The 24,119-nt window shown below is 34.1% G+C and overlaps 1 protein-coding gene across 2 annotated transcripts in view; it reads right to left on the bottom strand.

The window, feature by feature from the left end:
- LRBA (LPS responsive beige-like anchor protein) overlaps positions 1 to 24,119 on the bottom strand; it is a 794,075-nt gene that overhangs the window by 67,235 nt on the left and 702,721 nt on the right. For both annotated transcript variants that reach the window (XM_042935320.1, XM_042935319.1), the window contains one exon: positions 20,179 to 20,346. In XM_042935320.1, the coding sequence (XP_042791254.1) occupies positions 20,179 to 20,346 (168 nt within the window). The remainder of the gene's footprint in view (positions 1 to 20,178; positions 20,347 to 24,119) is intronic.

The following is a 24,119-nucleotide window of genomic DNA, read 5'->3' as shown; positions in this document are numbered from 1 at the left end:
ACCAAGAAGCATAAAATACCTAGGAATAAATCTAACCAAAAATGTAAAAGATCTGTATGCTGAAAACTATAGAAAGCTTATGAAGGAAATTGAAGAAGATATAAAGAAATGGAAAGACATTCCCTGCTCATGGATTGGAAGAATAAATATTGTCAAAATGTCAATACTACCCAAAGCTATCTACACATTCAATGCAATCCCAATCAAAATTGCACCAGCATTCTTCTCGAAACTAGAGCAAGCAATCCTAAAATTCGTATGGAACCACAAAAGGCCCCAAATAGCCAAAGTAGTTTTGAAGAAGAAGACCAAAGCAGGAGGCATCACAATCCCAGACTTTAGCCTCTACTACAAAGCTGTCATCATCAAGACAGCATGGTATTGGCACAAAAACAGACACAGAGACCAATGGAATAGAATAGAAACCCCAGAACTAGACCCACAAACGTATGGCCAACTAATCTTTGACAAAGCAGGAAAGAATATCCAATGGAAAAAAGACAGTCTCTTTAACAAATGGTGCTGGGAGAACTGGACAGCAACATGCAGAAGATTGAAACTAGACCACTTTCTGACACCATCCACAAAAATAAACTCAAAATGGATAAAGGACCTGAATGTGAGACAGGAAACCATCAAAACCCCAGAGGAGAAAGCAAGAAAAGACCTCTCTGACCTCAGCTGCAGCAATTTCTTACTTGACACATCCTCAAAGGCAAGGGAATTAAAAGCAAAAATGAACTACTGGGACCTTATGAAGATAAAAAGCTTCTGCACAGCAAAGGAAACAACCAACAAAACTAAAAGGCAACCAACGGAATGGGAAAAGATATTTGCAAATGACATATCGGACAATGGGCTAGTATCCAAAATCTATAAAGAGCTCACCAAACTCCACACCCGAAAAACAAATAACCCAGTGAAGAAATGGGCAGAAAACATGAATAGACACTTCTCTAAAGAAGACATCCGGATGGCCAACAGGCACATGAAAAGATGCTCAATGTCGCTCCTCATCAGGGAAATACAAATCAAAACCACACTCAGATATCACCTCACACCAGTCAGAGTGGCCAAAATGAACAAATCAGGAGACTATAAATGCTGGAGAGGATGTGGAGAAACGGAAACCCTCTTGCACTGTAGGTGGGAATGCAAACTGGTACAGCCACTCTGGAAAGCAGTGTGGAGGTTCCTCAAAAAATTAAAAATTGACCTACCCTATGACCCAGCAATAGCACTGCTAGGAATTTACCCAAGGGATACAGGAGTACTGATGCATAGGGACACTTGTACCCCAATGTTTATAGCAGCACTCTCAACAATAGCCAAATTATGGAAAGAGCCTAAATGTCCATCGACTGATGAATGGATAAAAAAATTGTGGTTTATATACACAATGGAGTACTACGTGGCAATGAGAAAGAATGAATATGGCCCTTTGTAGCAACATGGATGGAACTGGAGAGTGTGATGCTAAGTGAAGTAAGCCATACAGAGAAAGACAGATACCATATGGTTTCACTCTTATGTGGATCCTGAGAAACTTAACAGAAACCCATGGGGGAGGGGAAGGGAAAAAAAAAAGAGGTTAGAGTGGAAGAGGGCTAAAGCGTAAGAGACTCTTAAAAACTGAGAACTGAGGGTTGATGGGGGGTGAGAGGGAGGGGAGGGTGGGTGATGAGTATTGAGGAGGGCACCTTTTGGGATGAGCACTAGGTGTTGTATGGAAACCAATTTGACAATAAACTTCATATATTGAAAACAAAAGTAATTAAAAAAAAAAAGATAAAGCCCCTGAAAGTAATTTCATTTATCACTTTTTCTTCACTTTTCCCTTCAGCCTTTTGTATAAAGCAACAGAAAATATAGAGGCACAACTGAGGTTTGAAATCACAGGAAACATACAGGTAGAAGATTCAGGAAAGTAGGTTGGTAATACGGTAGCTTAATAACTCTACCACATGCCTAAACTGTTTTGAATGAACTTTGCTTCATCTAGATAGTTTTGGTTCCAGGTGATAAAAATTTGTTTATTATGTTAAATTTCTATTATGAAATAGGATAATGAATCCCCATGTACCCCTTAGTCAATTTCAATAATTATTAACACATTTGGCCTTAGGCTATCTCATAGAGGGTTCAGCTTAGGCAATGTGCTAGAAAGATTCACTGAAAAACAAGAGTGTTCCTGCTTTTAAGCAGTTTTTTTTTTCACCTCTACTGTAAAACTACATTGAGGAAAAAATATCCTACAATGACCAAAAAATTGTGAATATTAGCCAGCAGGTTTCATCTTTCTTAAGAGTCAAACACTCCTGGGCTTGCAAGAGATGTTCAATCCTCAAGTTGCAAATTTGATTATGTGATTTCTCTAGGTAAAATCCTTCCATCCAAATTCCTTTCCACGGGGTTGCACCACTCATGGGGTTAAGTATGCAGACACTGAAATCAGACTGCTTAATTCAAAATCTTAGCTTTATCACATATTAGCTGAGTGACTTTGGGCAAGTAACTTAACCTTCTGTGACTGTGTTTCCTCATCTAAAAATGGTGATAATAGAGTGGATATTTTATTGTTTTTTATGAAGATTAAATGAGATGATATAAAACACTTAGAACAATTCTTGACACAAAGCAAACTATAAATAAGTGTTTGATGTATATATATTATATATATACAATATATACATTATATATGTATAAAATAAGTGTTGATGCATATACATATATAAAATATACATGACTTAGTTAACACAGTGCTGGTTGAGGTTAAGTAAGCATTCATAACTGTTACCAACCAGTCATAATTAAGATTAATAATAACATAGCCCTTGCCTATACTTCCAGTCTCACCCTCTGCCTCTGGTCATCTCATACTGTATAATGTGAGATTCAATGTGTCATACTGCCTTTGTATAGATTGTTTTCTTTTCCTGTTTTTTTTTTTTTTTTTTTTTTTTTTCTATTTCTTTTCTCTGTGTGGTTGCCTCCTTATCATTCTTTAAGACTTAGCTCAGGCATCTCTGCCTTCTGGGAAAGCTCATTTTTGATCTCATCCAGACTGTTGCTGTCCCTCCTTGCTGCTCTTAGAGCAGTGTGTACTGATCCCTACTACTTACTTATCTAATATTCTAATTACTCGTTAATAATTTTTGCCTTATTGACTAGGCTGTGAGTCTCCTTGAGACCAGAGACTATCAAATATTTTTGTGCTTCTGGGGGCTTGACATACAGTAGTTGCTCAATAAATATTTACTGAAAGAATGAATGGCCATTCAAGTCAACATAATTCAGCAGGGATCCAGCCAAGATACACTCCTACGACTATTACGAAGCAGCCCTACATTGAATAAAACATTCTATTAAACATTTCTACTAAAAATTACTTAACATTCTTATTCATCAATTCCCAATTATTTCTGCAAATAGCACGTTACTACTTTCTATAATAAAACCTGAGTTCGGCAGGCAGCATTCCAGATGTTGAAATACATAGTAATAAAAAAGACTATGCAAATACTTTGAGACATTCCAGTAAAACCACATATTTATATTTTATAAACAGCATCTCAGATATTACCTAGAGAATTTATTAATGGATTTCCAAATGGAAATATTATGAAAATATTTTCAACAAGCTGTGTATTCCATTGTTTTCTGGGCCAACTATTGCATACCTGCATGATTTTATAGCTGTATCCAGAGAGGGAGAGAATATGTATAGAGAGAGAATATAGATACACACACTAGAGAAAGTAAAAGAAAGAAAGAAAGGAAAGGAAATAAAAGTAGACTTGGCTTAGTGACAATGTGGTATTTGGCTTCAATTTAATAATGACTATTTTAGTCTCTCAGAACTGGTCTTTTTAATCTAAGAGAGAAAACAAGTTAAATCAGCATAACACTTAGTAACCAACAATAAAGTTGTAAAATTTTATTTTAAGATGGGTTTGGAAGAGAAATAACTTAAAAATTTGGATGCAATTAAGGTAAACACATTATGTACACTGTTTCTTTTAAGCACACAACTCTGCAATTGCATTTTATTCCCTATATGTTTACATCTAAAAGCACTAGAAAATTGGGATAGAGAAACTGAAAAGAATAACTTATTAAGTAAACACATTCCATTTATTAACATATCAAGATTTTCTGTCATTACCTAAATTAAATTCTACAAAGTGGTCTCAAGATTCTAGAGTAATTCTTTACCAAGAAAGGTTTAAAAATCCAAATAAGACTTTATATTTTATATTTCAGAATTCACTTTTCAGTATTTAAAAAAGAGTCACATTAAGAACATTCACTGATTTCTACTGTTACATATAATTATCATTACTTGTGCCAGTTTTTCTCTTGCCTTTCACACATTTGATCTTAAGTTGAGGACCACTTGCCAAATATTTGACAGGTTTCCACTCAATGTTTACCGACTGTCTAGTTGACCAGCCTCAGTGTTCTTTGGAGCCACAGTTAAAAATCTAGTTTTGGCGGGGGCACATGGGTGGCTCAGTCGGTTAATCATCCAACTCTTGATTTCAGTTCAGGTCATGATCTCACAGTTTGTGGGATTGAGCCCTGGGTGAAGCTCTGTGCTGACAGCACAGACCCTGCTTGCGATTCTCTCTCCCCTCGCGCCCCCCCACCCTCTCTGCCCCTCCCCCACTCATGCTGTCTCTCTCAAATAAAACTTTAAAAAAATCTAGCTTTGGTATCAGCAAATTAAAAAAGTATACTAATCAAATGATTACTTAATCATAATATGTTTAACTTTGTGCTTAATTCCTAAAGGACAAAAATCCTGATAATATGAACTACTTACTAAGGCTAAAAGAGGACCCATAACAAGTAAATGTACTTGATAAGAAATACATGAAGATTGCAAAAGAGAAAATTATCTATATAATAAATATGGTTTTGTTTGGATAACCTCTCTAGCTGGTTTTAAAAAAAAAGCAAAGCATCATTTAGAAACATTGAGAAATCAGACTCTTTCTTAACCTAAGAAATGAAATATAGAGTTATTTTTTAGTAGAACAAAATTTTTAAAAGATCACATAATGAACCTAACTCAAATTATTTAAAAGGAATCTTTTAAGATTGAAATGTAAATATTCCAAGTGCCCTAGAAATAAAAAAAAAGATAGAATTCAAACTTTGTAAAGCATAACTGTAAAATATAAATAGCCAATCAGGAAAAAAATGTCATGGATATACTGGTATGTCTTAAACTCAACCAGATATATGTTCAAAATAGAGACCAAACAGTATAGTGAAGAAATAAGTTAAACAGAAGTAACTCTCTGTAAACTTGGACTTGAAACATAATCTTTTTTTTTAATTTTGAGAAATTAGACATATAGAAAAATAAAAATTTAGTTGAGTCAAATTTTTATGTTTTCAACTAAAGACTATGCTTTTGACTCTACTTCTATAAATTTTTATAAGGAAAGAATCAGATGAATGCAAAATTATTTAGACACAAATATTACAGTCTCCAACAGTAAAACTCAGGCAATAAAACTACTTAAACTATGATAATGGAATACTATGCAGCCATTAACATGAGTAAGTTGAACTAAGTGTATCTGACATGGAAACCAGACTATAATACACTGATTGAAAAAAAAATCCTAATTACCAAAGAAGATGGTGTATGACCTCATTTAAGTAAAAAATTAAAATAAATAAAAATATTTAAACACACACATATATTTACATGTGTGATGTGAGTATACATATACTCAGTAAAACCGTGGTTTGCAAGCATAATTTGTTCCAAAAACATGCTTGTAATCCAAAGTATTTGTATATCAAAGTGAATTTCAAGAACCACTGGCTCAGGTGTGATCATGTGACATTCAGTGTCACATACTACTTGTATTGCAAGGCATCGTTCATTTATCAAGTTAAAACTGATTAGAAATGTTTGCTTGTCTTGTGGAATACTCGCAGAACAAGTTACTTGCAATCTGATGTTTTACTGTACTTGAATATATATGCATAAAATCTGGGAGGGATGTACCAAACTATTATCAGCTGTTATCTGTGTGGGGAGTAGATGGAAAGATTTGCAGAATAAAAATTAATACTTTATTCACTTTTATACTGCTTAACATCTTACACAAAAAATGCATTATTTAAAAAAAAAAAACAACATGGGGTATCTGGATGGCTCAGTTGGTTAAGCATCCGACTTTGGCTCAGGTCATGATCTCATGGTTCTTGAGTTCAAGCCCCGTGTCAGGCTCTCTGTACTGACAGCTCAGAGCCTGGAACCTGCTTCAGATTCTATGTCTCCCTCTCTCTCTGCCCCTCCCCTGCTCGTGTTCTGTCTCTCACTCTCAAAACTTAATAAACATTAAAAAAAAATTTTAAAGAAAGAAAAACAGGGGTGCCTGAGTGCCTCAGTTGGTTAAGTGTCTGACTCTTGATTTTGGTCATGATCTTGGGGTTCGTGAGTTTGAGCTCTGCACCAGGCTCCACACTGACAGTGTAGAATCTGCTTGAGACCCTCTCTCTCTGCCCTCTCCTGCTTGTGCTCTCTTTCTCTGTCAAAATGAATAAACTTAAAAAAAAAAAAATCTAAAAAAAATAAAAAAAAAAATTTTCCATTTTGAAAAAATCTTAAATAAAAAATATGAAAATCTAAATGAAAATCTGCCAATATTTGATACAGCTTTATGAAGTTTAATTTCTCCGTCAACATAGTAGCCAGAAGAATTTAATCATTTAGGAACAACTCCAGCTGATAAACTGGTGAAAAAGTGTGAAATCCAGAGATCTTACTACAAAGTTAATTTTGTTATTTGAGCTTATTTCCTAACTTATGTCAACCTGATTTCAAGGCAGCATTCATTTAGCAATATTTTGTTATCACTTAGTATTAATTAAATATTTATAAAAGTATATAAATTTTATAAGTAAATTATATGTTTTTCACAATGCATTGCTTATCTGGAGGCATATACATGTCATGATGATGGTAAGGAGTACCTAAAGAACAAAGATAAAGGGTAGCTTGCTAAGTAAAGTAAAACTTATTTAAAAAATAAGAATACAGTAATTACTCAGCACAGAGGGAATATTAGGGAAGGAGAGGAATATTTTTACTTATATATTTATTCAATAATATTATGGAAGTTAGTAAGGTAAAACATAAGGCAATTTTAAATTGTAAAAATATGCACAGATATCCCATTAGTGCATTTAACTGAACCCATACATTCCAGACACACATTAAATTGAGGCCTGGCCCAGCCTTACTACAATCTCCACTTCTTATAGCTGTCCATCCACTGCAAGCATAATCCCAGCTGCCAATCTGAAAGAAACCAGCTAGTCAGAGCAGACACAACCAACAGAAACAAACGTCACTCAATAACATTCAGCGGCACTGTGTTCATGGATAATTTCAAACAGTATCTCTGTCTAGAACATTGATGTGCTCATTCAAAACACCTCCATCTCTAGCTACTGGAAATGAGTAGATAAAGCAGCCTGCCTAGAAAAATAAGTGAAATGTTGCTTCAAAGAGGTTGCCAATGCTAAGAGGAAAACAGTGAAAATGTAGTGCAAATGTCTTAAGGAAAAGAAAAAATCAGGAGAGTTAATTTACTATATTCAGAACATGAAATAATTATTTCTCAAAATCAAACAAATGTGTTTAAAATCATTTAGTCTATTTTCTCAGTAATATTTGTGAGTATCCACTGTGTGAGAATAATAAAATGAGGTACAGTGAGAGATCAGATGACATGATCTTCGATCTCAAGGAACTTAAGAGTTGAAAGACAACACACACACACACACACACACACACACACACACACACACTTCCAATTACACAGTACTGGCGGGGATAGAGAGGGGTAAGGCAACAAATTTACTGTTATAGCACAGTTTAATAATACTTAACATGTAAATCATTTGCACTTGACTCCAGAATTTTCCAAATATGAACAGAATTTCAGTTGCTTCTTTGCAACAACAATGAAAACTAAAAACAGTGATTATATTCTAAGTAAACTTCCTCATCTTTGTTAGCAATGCTTTTAAAGTTGCTATTCTGAACATTTAGAAACCTATCATACTTTCAAATAATCTTATATAGATTTTTCAAATCCATGAAATTTTTTTCATCTCAACTCTTTCTAGAAGCTTGCATTCAGTTTAAAATTAAGAGAACAAAAGTTAATCACTTGCTTTGAGGCTACTTTTCACATTCTCAATTTAGAATGAAGATGGCATCTGAAGCAAAAGGGTTCATGATAGAAGTCATCAGCATGACAGAATGGCAGAGAATTCCTTGGGTAGCTGACAGCGTAAAAAAAAAGATATTAATACCCTGCCTGCTTTATATCCTTGCATGTATAATTTAGCTACACCTATTAACTAAGACTGCAATATGCAATAATAACTAGCAAAATATAAGGATCAGCTTTACTGACAACTTTGATGTTCATTTAGTTGACTAAGGGAAACTTTATTTACTGTGGTTTTGATGTACAAGAAAGTCTGGCATAATTTCAAGTTATTTTTTTCTGTAGGTTTTCAATTAAAACTTGACTAATCCTTACTGTTTATTTGCCTTTTCATTGTATAGTTCCTGCCCTGCACTATGTCAAATATGCCATCTGTGTAACACACTTCTGGCCAGAGATACTTCAGAATTATTTTTGTAACACTCTGAATTGTGGCTGTATGAAATCTTAACTCACTGTATTCAATACTTCTAATTTACTCTATTGCCACAATCATAGTAATCATGTTGTCTTCTTGTCCTACTCTTAAATCTCACTGCAGTCACAACAAAGATTCCTGCCCCACCTGCTCAAAACAGACTTACAGCCCATTCCTCTAACTATTTAACAAATGTTAACAATGCTATAAATACCAATTGTGTTTATGCTTTCTGAAAGATTCACTGCAGGCAGTGTTCTGCAGTAGTGTTAGAGCTGAAACAAGTTGTTGACTCCCACCATGAAAGTGATTGAATTCTAAGCCAAAAATGCTTTTCCTTGGATAAGATATCTGATTTGCTACTGCTGTCATGAAACTGGGGTCATGTAAACTTAAACACTGCTGCTGCTGCTTTTGGAAAACAGACCTTCTTAGAGTGATTATGTGTTGCTAAAACAGCATTTGGAAGGATAAATTTGGAAGAGGGAAAACCAACCACTGACACTAAACACAACTTAGGGAAATTTTTCAGATTTTACTTTCACATTGTGAGCCCCATTGTATATAATTCTTTAAATTGAGCAATATCACCGCTCTCCTCCTCCTCTTCCCCACCCATCTATGTAAATAGAGCTGAGTTCCACTTTCAAAAGGAAATTAGTAACTAATTTCTGAACTCACATAAACATAAAATAACACTATTTGCTTGAAAAGTAAAGTAAAGGAGAAACGACCCTTCCAGAGGAAAAGTGGTGAAAACTTCTGGCAAGGTGCAAGATAACAAAACACAATTATCGTTCATATTAATGTCGTTCCTGAGCAACAGCTACCTACCTGAGCAATTTATTTTTCTGCCTTTCAACTTCTCCACCTCTTCTTCTAACCTTTCGCACACCTCAGGATTTGCCCCGCACTCCCTACACAATGGCAGGTCAAATCCCGTGCTGTGTCTGTATTTCCCCTTTTGTCAAAACCTATTATCAAATCCCATGCACAAAGAGCTGAATGATTGGAAAAGGTTGTTTAAAAAAAAAAAAGATATGTAATCAAATTACTGTATCTTTAATGGTGGAGTTTTAAACATTAGTAAAAGGTGAAGGATTCTGTGGCAGAGGATTTTTTTCTGTATATATCAAACCACATCTATTATAGGAACTATTATAGCTGACTTCAGTATGTGACTCTGATATTAGTTAAAAAAATACAAATTTGGGGATGGGGGCTTTCTACTGTTTTACTTTATAGTTTTGCATAATTTAAATTTAGTTAAATAAATTAAATTTATAGTTATTATGCACTGCTTTGCTGAGTAAGTTTTAAAAGCCCTTTATATAACTATTTAATCACACACACACACACACACACACACACACACACACACACACCTAAGTAGTGAACCCAGAGATCTAGAATTCATGGATATTGGGCCAAAAGCCTTCTTGATTTTAGAAAATGATGACAAGAATTACAATTAGCAGTGATATATCTAAAATATTTTCCCTACGAGTATAAGTGACCTTTTTGGTCCTCCTCAAATATGATGGGAAAAGAGAAGAAATAAACTCAAATTGTTAAAAGGTATTAAAAAAATCATAGCTCAGTGAATTAAATAACAAAATAAGAGATTGGAGGTACTCTGATTTCGGAGTGAGAAAAAGTTTAAGATATTAACATAACCAAAAACCAGAAAGTAATCATAAAAGATCTCTGAAGAGCCAAAAGCAAAGTCAATATCTTTATCCTCATGTTAACATGCCTTACTTGTTCAGATTTTCAAGAGGAGACTTTTTCCCTTCAAAAGAGAAAAAGAGTTGTCGATTAGTTGGCTTTTTCTCCTTGATTTTGAAGAGAAACAATTTTCAGAATATAGAAAGTAGCAAATGAAAGAACTCCATGATCTCACTAACCAAAGATAATGACCATTTTTGGTTAGACTGCCATATAAACATCTTTAAGTCTATAATTCCAGACATGTCCTTATGCATACATACACATATAAAACTTGTATTTAAATGTTCATAACATGTTTTCCCAGGAATATGGCAAAATATATTTCCAAAGCAATATTTTTGACAATGTATAGCATTGTACTGTATGGATTTACCAGTATTTATTCAATCAGTTCTCTATTATTAGACATTTATGTGTTTGTTTGTTTGTTTGTTTGCTATTATGAACAACTATACAACTTAACATTTTTCTGCATACTTGTTCAATTACTGCTTTGGTTAACGTTCTTTGTAAATAATGCATGAATATTTTATTTTATTTTTTATTTTTTTTTTTTCAACGTTTATTTATTTTTGGGACAGAGAGAGACAGAGCATGAACGGGGGAGGGGCAGAGAGAGAGGGAGACACAGAATCGGAAACAGGCTCCAGGCTCTGAGCCATCAGCCCAGAGCCTGATGCGGGGCTCGAACTCACGGACCGTGAGATCGTGACCTGGCTGAAGTCGGACGCTTAACCGACTGCGCCACCCAGGCGCCCCAATGCATGAATATTTTAAAAACTGGTATCGATTGCTATAAAGATTAAATTGATTTTCATCCTCACCAAATACATGACAATGATTGTTTTCTTTTATCTTTTTTTTTTTAACTGCCAGAAACTATTCTGAGATTCTAATGTGAAAACAGAACCCTTTCCCAGAGGAGGGGGGGGGTGTGAGAAAAAACTAGAGATTCATGACAATGTCTGCTTTCTAACATTAGGATTTTCATTATTTTTAATCTTAAATAATCTAACAGGCAAAAATATTGCATTTTAAACTGAATTTTATTGATTACTGGTGAGGATGAACTACTTATCATTTGTGGCTTGTATTTCATCTTTTGTGAATTATCTGTTCCTAAACTTTGTTATAGTTTTGGTTTTTTTTTTTTTTTTTTTTTTGGATGTATACAAACTTCAGTTTTTATGTAGTTAAGTGCATCAATTTCCTTAATGACTTTTGGTTTTGATATTAGACTTACAAAATGGGCCTTCTCCATTCCAAGACTATAAAACTACTCACCTATATTATCTTCTAAGTTCTGTAGTTTCATTTTTTACATGCATAACATAATCTTTATTCTAAACAAATACATGTAATTCATTTTTAATTTCTTCCACTTTAAGATGTGAAACGGGAATCTAAATTAATTTATATCTAAACAATTAGCTAGCTGTCCCAACATCACATATTAAACATGATAGCCTTTTCCCACGTGACTTAAAATACCATTTTTATAAAAAATGCTCATATGTAATATGCCTATTTCTGGAAGCTCTATTCTATTCCACTGGACTTCAGTTCCTTCACTACGACATGTTGTCTTGATTACTGTAGTTTATATTTATGTATCTCGTAATCAAACCTATTTACTTTTTCTTTAATTTAGTTCTATCAACTCCGGTTTCTCAGGCTACTGCATTTAAGAAATTGTAGAGTAGGAGGATGGATGCCCAAAAGCTATACTTGACACAGTACAAGAAGCAAGACTGATAGCTTAAGGGTAGAAATAGAAAAATATATAAAAAGAGAGCATAAAAACTACAAAACAGCAGTATGGAATTGTTTAGTTTAAGGCCAAATATAGCACAGAACAATAACTAATAATAATTTTAAAAAACCATATTTGCTAATCTTCCCCACTTCTCATTACTGTCTTCCTGTAAAATGTCCTCTTTTCCTATAAACTGTATAACACCCATTGTTTTACAAATATACATGCAAGGTTTGGAACACCTGGGTGGCTCAGTCGGTTAAGCATCCAACTTCGGCTCAGGTCATGATCTCCCAGTTTGTGAGCTGGAGCCCCATATCAGGTGAGCTTGAGCCCTGCTTCAGGCTCTGTGCTGACAATGTGGAGCCTGTGTGGGATTCTTTCCCTCTCCCTCCTCTGCCCCTAGTGGGATTCTCTCTCTCTCTTTCCCTCTCTCTCTCTCAAAAATAATATAATATAATATAATATAATATAATATAATATAATATAATATAATATAATAAATATTTTAAAAAATTTAAAAAAAAGATTTATGAAACTTAACTATGTCCAAGGTGAGTCAAGTCTCAACAGATTTCAAATAATATGTATCATATATACCGCATTCATTAGCTTTAGAATAAGTTAAAATTAATAACAAAAAGATAACTAGATATCATGTATGAAGGCAAGCCCTCACTGAAGTGATGACCTTTAAGGTGAGGCATAAATGAGGAGGAACCAGAATGTGAAAATCTGGAATAATCAGAGAAAACAACCATCAAAAAAGGGTGCTAAGTCAATGAAAATCTTCATATGATCAGGAACAGAAACAAGGTCAGTATGGCAGGACACACGAATGAGTAAGAGAATAACCTGGCATGAGATCAGAGAGGTAGGCAAGGGCCAAATCACGTGGATCAAAGTGGATTTTAATCTGCTTACTGTGAAAGAGGAAGGTTTAAGTAAGGAGTGACTTGATCTGATTTACATTTTCAAAATAATATTCTGGCAGCTCTGTAGAAAATGGACTGTAGGCAGAAAGGGGTGACCAGGTGTATTAATACTAGCCAGGGGAGAGATGATGATGGTGGCTTAGATTAATGATAGATATAAATGGTTTCCAAATATGTTTTGGAGATACCATCAACTTAGCTGCCATATTTTAATTTTAATTTATTATTTTTTAAAATTTACATTCAAGTTAGTTAGCATATAATGCAGTAATGATTTCAGGAGTGGAATCCAGTGATTCATCTCCTACATATAACACCCAGTGCTCATCCCAACAACAAGCTCATCCCCTTGCCCACTTAGCCCATCCTCCAACCCCAAATGACCTCCAGCAACCCTCAGTTTGTTCTCTGTATTTAAGACCCACTTATGTTTTGTTCCCTTCCCTGTTTTTGTTATTTTTGCTTCTCTTCCCTTATGTTCATCTGTTTTGTATCTTAAATTCCACATATGAGTGAAGTCATATGGTATTTGTCTTATCTGACTAATTTCGCTTAGCATAATACCCTTTAGTTCCATCCATGTAGTTGCAAATGGCAAGACTGCATTCTTCTTGATTGCTGAGTAATACTCACACACACACACACAAATATATACACACCACATTTTCTTTATCCATTCATCTGTCGATGGACATTTGGTCTCTTTCCATACGTTGGCTATGGTCAACTGCGCTATTCTTCAACCAACTTCCCATATCTTCCCCACCTACCACATAGCTTTTCCAGTCATAGAGCCATACTATTCTCCTTCCCACATGCTCTACTCTCTGCTTTGAATGCCCTTACCCTTTCTGCTGCTTTGCCTACTTCAGTCCTCATTTCTTAAGGATTATGTTTAGGCAGTTATTGCCCCCTTAAACTGGGTTAGCTTTTCCTCCTTTGTGCTCCTATATATAGTGTATAAATCTCAGGCAGAGCATATCACTGTACATACAATTTTTAAAACTTATTCCTGACCTACTAAAACTCTATCAATGAAATGTCTTATACTAAGGTCTAGATAACCCAGTTCTCAACTTTTGGATAGAGCAAATACCAGTTATATTAAAATTGACAGTTGAACTGTGGATAAGAATATAAAATTGTTCTAGAAACCACACTTGTAAATAAAGTTATATTCTAAATATATTTAAAGAAAATATATAAGGTAAATACCTATGCTACATTTTTTTAGGAAAGGAAAAATTATTTGTATAATTAATATTCAATTCATTACATATTTATTTTGTGAATTTGGATTTTACAAGGTTTTTGCCCTTAATAAAAATATTTATTCTTACTCATATCTGACTCTGAATTCAATTATCCTAATTTTTCTCTTTCTAAATTTCTTTCCTTGATCTTAGTTTTTTTGAAATGGTGTTAGAAACATTTTTTTTAGGTAGGCTCCACGTCCAACATGGGGCTTGAACTCACAACCCCAAGATCAAGAGTCACATGCTCTACTGACTGAGCCAGCCAGGCACCCCAGAAAGGTTTGATAAGATCGTATAAAGGAAGAGAAGTATGTCAAAACCATCTTCAGTAGAATTAACAATAAGAAAATAACCAACTTTGATATATTTATACTTTGTCCAGGAAATAATACATGTACTCATCACAGGAAACAAATTCCATAATTATGTATGGTGATGGGTGTTAGTTAGACTTAACTGTGGTGATAATTTCACAATATATACAAATATCAATTATGTTGTATACCTGAAACTAATATAATGTTGTATGTCAATTATACCTCAATTTTTAAAATGCAAAAAAAGAATATATATAATGCTGGAAAATAGAACAGATGAAAAAATAGTAAAAGAGAAAAAGAACAAAAATAGTATCAAAGAGACAGAAATAAAGAGCAAAGAGGTCTGTTAGAATAAAAAGCTAAAGAATATATCTTTTAGTGGAGGTCATAGATATTTGAAAGAAAAATAGTACATATGCCTGAAAAATAATTCTCTCTCGTGTGTGATATATGTAAATGTAGACATGGTTGTATATTGATATCCCAGCTGTTTTCTAAAAATTAAAAACAACATAAAAGTTTAATGTGCTACAGGCTGTTTCTCTGATTACTCTTCCCCCCTTATGGTTATTATTTCTATCGTTTAGTGCTTTTTTTATAGAGAGATTATTTTTATGATCACTTACTATGCCATATGTATTAACCATTCACTCTAGAGTAAAACTTTCTCAAGAGAAATGAAGCTCTTCCCAAGTAGTGGGTAAATACATGACTTGTACATAAACAACTTGTCTCTCTGTGAATATCTAAGTGTTCCAAGTTTAAATATATAGTAGTGAACAGAAATAAGTAAAACTATAGTTACTGACAGAAAGAAGTCTAGTCTAGTCTGCTTTTAATACTAGAGAAGCACAAATCTATTGTGGTCCCATGACTGTGGTCTTGCAGAGATAATGTTTTAATATAAGTCAAGTGTCTGTAAAAAGTTACTAATATTAGAGATGTTAAAGAATCTTAGGGGAACAAGATTCTGAAGAAAAGATAGTGTAGCCTGGAGATGGGGTGGGGAGCAAAACAAAGGGCAACAGTGGGAGGTTTATAACTAGCAGGAAGCTGTGACAAGAAGTGACTTGGAGGCTGCCCAGGCCTGGCGGTTACAGGCACATGGCAGGCCAGGGTTAGAGCAGTAGGAGCTACCTTCCTGGGTCATCCTGTACAGCCTCATTCCAATCTCAAAGTTGGAAGGAAAGTGTTCATAAACAGGCAGTCTGTGAGCAACCTCTCTGAAATAGTGCCCTACTCACAAGTCACTCTGTATCCCCTTACCTAGCCTTATTTTCTTCATAGCACTTATCACTAATTAAGATTAATCTTTACTGCTTATTTTGTGTGCACCCCGTTACATTGTGAGTTCCATGAGGGGAGGGATTTCGTCCGACTTTATTGCTTATCTCTGTATTTTTAGTACCTTGAATAAAATGAATATTTTTTGTATAAATGAATGAAAGAATAAATTGTCCCAATTTACCAGCCCCTTTCTTATCTATCCAAACCAGCCTAGATCTACCCTTTAACAATTCACCAGTCACCCTTCCACTTTCGATCCTTCCTTATATATTCCACCATAACGTACCATGCAAAACCCCATCTGTTTCTCTCTCCATATATATTTACACATACACACAAACACACACACACCCCTTACAGCATGTTTGTACACCCAACTCTCCTGCTGTTGACAACAGAGAAAAATGGTGGCAAGAAAGTAATCATTTATTATTGAGCATCTATTAAGCACCTATCATTATGTTAGTTATTTCCATAAATATTATCTCAACATTAAAAAACAAACTCTCATAATTTTGTTGCATTTACCCCTCATTCATTCACATTTACTTAAACCAGTCCTCAGACTAACCTCTACTCTCTAATCTCAGACAAGGCAGTATCGTTCCCTGCTGTCCAGTGCTTATCTCTATCTGTCTCATCAATTTTGTTCCTTTCCAGTCCCTCATAGAGCTTGGAAGTCTATTACATGCTTTCATTCATGTATGTTTGACATGCTTCCCTCTTTTTGGATCTTTCCAATTAACATAGAATCATGGTCAAATATCTACCCATTAAAAAAGAAAAAAAAACTCAGAGTGACTGCTAATGGGCATGGAGTTTCTTTTCGTGGTGACAAAAATGTTCTAAAGTTAGATTGTGGTGGTGCTTGTAAAAGTCTGAGTATGCTAAGAACTACTGTACACTTTAAATGGGTGAATTGTATCATATGTGAGCTATATCTCAATGAAGTGATTAAAGATTCTCCCTTCAATTATTTCCTTTTCTCACTGTGTTTACTTGTTCATGTCCCATCCACCGCTTCTAAGCTACTTTCTGTAAGATCACACAGTGACTCTTAGAATAATCTGGTGGGTACCTTTTGCTTCTTATCTGCTCAATCTTCTTTCAAATAGGTTCTAAAACACACACGTGGTTATGTCACTAACCTTCGACCGATAATCCATTGCCTTATAGTGCAGTTATAATTACATTTTATGTCACTGAAGGCCCTTTAGAGTATGGTCCTGTCTCTCTTTCTCACCCTATCACCTTTGGTTCATTGCATTCTCCCATCATGATCTCTCTCTCACCTATGTGCAGAAAGTGTTTACCCTTTCTTCTGTGTAGATACCCTTTGCTCATGACTCTACCCAGTGTTCTCATTTATCCTTCAATCTATAGCCTCTCATTTCCCAGAAAACAGGATTGGATTCTGGCATTCTGGGTTTAGTGCCTATTCTGTATGTTTGTGCATACATACAGTGTACTTACCTCTATACTGAGTTTATCACAGTATATTGTAATTGTTTACTTATCCATATTTCCACGTTAGACAATGAACTCAAGCTGATGAGGGCAGGGACTTACCTTTCAACTTTTTACCCTTATTATATAATTTGGGTTTAGTAAAAGGTTGTTTTAAAAAGTGAATAAGTTAATGCCTACTCTTGTTTTCTGTTTTCTCCTTGCCTCACTTCACAATGAACTCTGCACGTGTCCTCTAGGAAACAGTCTCTGATAACCTATCTAGCATTAGCATTTTATGATCTTTCTGTGATGATCAGTAATTCATATTCTTTTTATGGTTGTGTTTCTTAACAGAGAACACCATAAGGAAAAGAATTACCATGTGATGAATCCTTATGATAAGATAGGTACCACGCCAGACACTTTACGTGTATTATACCCCGTCTAGTCTTCTATGGGGTGAGCATTCTCATACCAGTTCTATATATGTGGAAATAGAGTCTAAGGAAGATCCAAGTCACACAACTAGTAGGCATCAGGGTTAGGAACTAAACTTCTTTCTTTCTTTCTTTCTTTCTTTCTTTCTTTCTTTCTTTCTTTCTTTCCTTTCTTTCTTTCTTTCATCTATCTATCTATCATCTACTTGCTTGTTTGTTTATTCTACTGTATCACACTGCATTGTATCACAAGACTTAACACTATGATATAGGATGGCTATAAAAATTATATTTGTTTTATAACATCCAGAAAACTTTGAGAATGAATCATGCATATTTATATGAATAGTGTTAAATAATGACATGATATATAGTAGTCCCCCTTATCTGTGGTTTTGCTTTTGATGGATTCAGTTATCTGTCATCGACCATGGTCTAGAAGCAAATGATCATCCTTCTGCCACATCATCAGGTCAATACTAACCTAACATTATGCCACGATGCCTACACATCATCCACCTCACTTCATCTCATCATGTAGGCATTTTATCATCTCACATCATCACAAGAAGAAGGGTAAGTACAACACAGTAAGATATTTTGAAAAAGAGAGAGAAACCACATTCACCTTTTATTATTGTACTTGTTATAATGTTCTGTTTTACTATTGGTTATTGTTGTCAATCTCTATGCCTAATTTATAAATTAAACTGTATTTTAGGTAAGTATGTATAAGACAAAACATCGTATGAATAAGGTTTGGTACTATCCATAGTTTCAGGCATCCATTGGGGGTCTTGAAACATATCCCCCATGGATAAGGGTCAGGGGAACTACTGTATTCATTCTTCAAGAATATTGAGTGCCTACCATACTTAGAACATAATAGGCCATGTTTTTTATATAATATGAAAATAAATGTGATAAGTGGAAAACCCTCCAGTTAGAGTTTAATTTGCTAATAATTAACTACTTGGGGTTGTGGGCAAAAAAAGGAAGCCAAGGAAACTTAAAGCAAAAGTTTTAAATAATCTTTAGCAAAAGCTGATCTAGAAAAATTAGTATTAAAAACTTATTTGGTAAGGTAGCTCCTTAAAAAGTTAACATAGTATTACCATACAATCTAGCAATTCTACTTTGGGGTATATATACAAAAGAACTGAAAGCAGAGATTTAAACAGACACTTATATACCAATGTTTATAAAACCACTATTCACAATAGCCAAAAGGTGAAAACAACCCAAAATGTCCATGAACATATGAATGGAGAAAAAAAATATAGTATACACAAACAACAGATATATTATTCATCCTTGTAAGGAAGGAAATTCTGACACATGCTACAGCATAGATGAACCTTGAAGATACTATGCTAAGTAAAGTAAGCCAGCCACAAAAGGATAAATATTATATGATTCCACTTCGATGAGGTACCTGGTGTAGTCAAGTTCCTGGAGATAGAAAGTAGAATGGTGATAGTCAAGGACTAAAGGGCAGGGGGTGGGGATGAGGAGTTACTATTTTAACAAATACAGAGTTTCAGTTTGGGAAGATGGAAAACTTCTGGAGATGGATGGCAGTAATGGCTGCACAACAATGTGAATGTGCTTAATACCACTGAATTACACTAAAAAATGGATAAAATAATAAATTTTATGCTATATTTTCTCCACAATAAAAAACATTATTTGAAGTCCTCACATGTTTAAAGTGAAAGAAAAACTATAATTTATACATATATTTGACCTATATATCTAATGTCTAAATGGACTATACCCATGTTCAAATATTCTACAAAGTTAATTTAACAAACATTTACTCTCCCATTGTCTAACCACATGCCTAGAATGTGGATTCAGAAAATACCAAAGATATATGACATTCTTCTAGATCTCTACTGTCCAGTCTGGTAGCCACTAGCCATATGGGGCTATTTAAGTTTGGATTAACTAGAAATAAATAAAATTAAACATTCAGTTCTTCAGTCACACTAGCCACATTTCAAATGCACAACAGCCACATGCAACTAGTGGCTACTGTATTGGACAGTGTAGATATAATGTATATTTCCATCAGTCATTGCAGAAAGTTTCACTGGACAGTGCTCTTTTACATTATACTAGAAATATTATATGGTAAAAATCACTGGCGTGTGTGAGGATTCAAGTCCCAGCGAGGTCACGAACTGAAAGGTTATTCTGCTTAATTCACTCCACTCATGTGGTTTCCATTTTATCATAAGCAAACTGAAAGCATGAGGAAGATATTACCCAGTGCTGTCTTGTCTAAAGATACCTGGGAGATCCAGTCAGATAACTTACCTCTCTCAATACAGGATCAGCTATTGAATTCAGATTGACAGCTCCTTCATAGGTCAGGTAATAGAACACGTTGAGCGATCGAACAGCCTCTGGTCCTTGCTGTTTATAGCCAAAAATGAGATCAATCCATTGGTGAAGCTGGCAGGAAACAAATTCACTCTCCAGGGCCTGAAAATAAAGGGCATAGATCATATTATTGTGCTGAATTTGGTTTTTAAAATATATAGAGAAATTTAGAACAAGCAGTAAAGTTTTACACTAAATTTACTGGGAATAGACTTATTCTGATGTCCTATTTTCCACCAGAATCTGTTCTCCTTTGTTTATAATTAGAAACTTTCTGGCACTTGTTATGCTGAATTATATTAGATTGCTTACATTTCAGTATTATTCTACAATACTGTAAGCATTGTGAGGGCCAGGACTGGGTCTGTCTTCATAATATTTGTAACTCAGGACCTGACAGTTACCCAATTCATGCTTCAAAGAGACAAAACATGAAACATTTACTATCCACCTGAAATGTTTATGATTTTTCTAGATAGAAACCTTTTGTTGTCTATTGAAACAATTATATAACCAAATTATTTAGTGCTTTCAACTGAGTTTTTATGCCAACAAATTTGATCTTTGGAGGAATACTTACAATTACTGAATTATAATTACTGTTATTATTCTAGGTATTAGTATCAAACCTGACCAAAAATTTGATGCTATTAACATAATAGTGCCCAATAAATAATGAATGGATGTAATCAAATGTTCAGCGGAAATTCTGGGCACCAGATCCACTTCCAACTCAACACTGCATTCCCAGTTACCAGCACTGTACCTAAAGCACAGTGAGTACCAACAAATGTTTGCTGCCTTTAATACAGTTATAAATATAAAAGAGGTTAAAAAACTGGAAACATTTTTATAAAAGTGTCCAGATTTATATTATTTAATGTTCTTCAAAATTATTTCACCATAAAAGTTTAGCATATGGACTCAATTATCAATAATTAATGCTATTCAAATCACAGAGCTCTAAGATAAGTGCTGAAGCTTGATTTGAAGTATACCAAATTATATCAGATGATGTATCTCATAGAAATTCTTTTTAGTGTAATAAGTATATGGCTGTGATATATTTTTGGTGTGGCTTATTATGTTATCAATATTATAAAAAGAAATCTGTTGGTTTTAAAACAAAATTGAGTAATCTCTATAGTAAGCAACCAATAAGATATAAACCATCTTGTGACAAAAGACATTCCTATTAGTTCACAGGTATACACTTGTGTTAAGTATTGCTTTATTAAAATAAGTGCCTGTGGGGGCACCTGGCTGGCTCAGTCAGTGGAACATGTGACTCTTGACCTTAGGACTGTGAGCTTGAGCCCCATGTTGGGTACAGAAATTATTTAAATATTTTTTAAAATCCCTATCTAAAATAAGTGCCTATGAATAAGAAAAGTATTTACAACTGAATTCAAATAATATACTTCCTTTAACTGATGATACTTAAAATGACTTCACAATATATCACATACTGTGTAAAATGCAAAAAATAATTCTGTAAATAAAACTCTAGGCAGTTCTCATATTGTAACGTATACCTGAATATGAAATAAAAATATTTAGCTAGCTTCAACTGTGAAAGTTACTGTTTTAGACATCTCTTATAAAACTCATTATATTTATAAATTTAGTAAATAGCTAAGAGAGCACAAAAGTGCTGCAAATGTTATTTGAAATTGGAGAAGAGGAGATTGTAATAAGTACATAGATTTAAAATTAATCTGAAAATTCAGGAATTATTAATGGAAGATGCACAAAAATGATACGTTTGTTTCATTAACTTGGGCCTTGAGTAGGGATGGGGGATTGGGGGCCATGTTTAAAGTGACACATAAAAACAGCAATTGTCTTAATTTGTGTGCAGTGCACTCCACACAAAAGCCCTAAATATGTTCAAATTAGAGCAAGCTGCTTGATTGTCACTGCAGTCTCATGTCACATTAATGCATGACAAACATTAAACCATACACTTAAATGGCAATTTATATCATTTAAATGTTTACTGCCAGACTAGCTCATCACTCATTTAAATGTGACTTTCTGACAGCTAATTTCAGTTAATTTTCTCCAATTCACTTAATTAGAACTTTCAATCAGGGAAGGACCTACACATATCTTTGGGCTTATATCCTTTTTAGTTGTTCAAAATCTGAGTTAATAAACTGCTGAAAAGCCCTCCAATAATAGATTAGCATGTAATATCTCTGAGTCTACAAAAAAAGTGTGACTATATGAAGCAATCTCACAGTAGGTACTCTTAGAAAGAACCTACACTTATTTATGTAAATAATACTCTCGCCAGTAGTTTAAATAAAAAACATTTAGTTCATATACACGCACTATTGAAACAATAAAAAAACCCTGTATCCAAGCTAATTAAAAATTAATGATTTCAAAATTGTTTAATAAGATAAAACAGTCAGGAGTCTCCTGAGTGTCCGTGGTGTTGTGATTTGAGACTATAAAATTCCAGAAGGCTCAGCAAATGATAAAGTACAAGAGAATTTTCTCAATATTAAAGCTCTAAAAACCAGTGCAATTTTATTTTATGTGTCATCAAACAAAGAATTGCGAGTGTTCCTAATGTTGATTACTTCTTTATGCACATTCAAAAATGGTGAAGTTGGTGACGTTTAGATGCTTAAACCTTTATATCTTGATGCTACATCAGAACGTTAAGCAAAAATGCTGAAATGAAAGACACCGTATGCCCCTGTTATACCTCAAACACAGGTGCAGAGATGAGCTCTGTGTCCTGGCTCACCCCTGCCTTTACACCGTCATACTGGTCAATCCCTTAAGAGGTCGACTGGTAATTCACAGAATTATTGGCAAAATCTTTCCCAGAAATTGAGAAACAAATTATTTTCATGGGTAGATTTTATTTACATTTCTTAAAACTAAACTAAAAATCTCATTAGTGGTTTTCAAACATTTCTTGCAATTTACCAAAGCTTTAAAAAGGGATACAAAAGAACAATTGCTATGGTTATAAGAGTTCCTAAAAAGTTTAAAATCATTTCAGAAAAAGTCAGTTCAGGACTTTAACATCCTTTCAGTAGTAGTGAATGACAACTGCTTAACCAAAGGTATATAGTAATAAAAACTTAGTAAAGATTTGAGGTAAGAGGTAAAGGCAAGCAGAATAAAATTACTGAAGGACAGAAATACAACTAATTCAAAATGGAATATCCTGAGAATACATCTCATATCTTGTTTTTGAAATTCAAAAACATAAATTATAAAACATATTAAAATTCTTTAAATCCCTTTATATGTTAAGATTTGAAAAAAACACTCTATATAAAATACATACATCCACATTTGTAGTCACAAAAAAATAGAAATACGACATTGCGATGCTGAGCATTTGTGATTTTTCAAAGCCTTTAGGTCAGACAGTCCTCATTAAGACTGGAGTTAAATACGGTTTGCAGCTAGGGGATAGTAACATTCTTCCCATGCTGCTCTCAAACCTAACCAATCAATTGTTAGTACTCCCTTAGCAGGCTGGATACATCATTTACATCCAATGTGTGCTCTGAGTAAAATTTGTAAAAAGAAAATCCACTAAAATGTCCAACACAATACAATAATATTCAACTCATCTGAGTTATTATAAAATAAATCAGTGACTAATGTCCAATTGTTAAGGATCAAATAAGTCTATGAAAAGACTATCATATGAAGCCTCACACAAATTGTCAATCCAATCCAGGGGGACTCATATTAGTCTTGACAAACTGTCTTGGGGCTGATATCTGCTTTCTTAATGAGATCTATTAAGCAGAGACTAAAACACTTGAGATATGCTAAAAAGTACAGTATACAGATGTCAAATACAAACACTTATTAGTAACTTTCATTTGTTTGGTCCA

Source organism: Panthera leo, chromosome B1 (genome assembly GCF_018350215.1).
Source record: "Panthera leo isolate Ple1 chromosome B1, P.leo_Ple1_pat1.1, whole genome shotgun sequence".
Taxonomy (NCBI): domain Eukaryota; kingdom Metazoa; phylum Chordata; class Mammalia; order Carnivora; family Felidae; genus Panthera; species Panthera leo.
The sequence above is the reverse complement of the archived record's forward strand: the minus strand, read 5'-3'. Positions and strand labels throughout refer to the sequence as shown.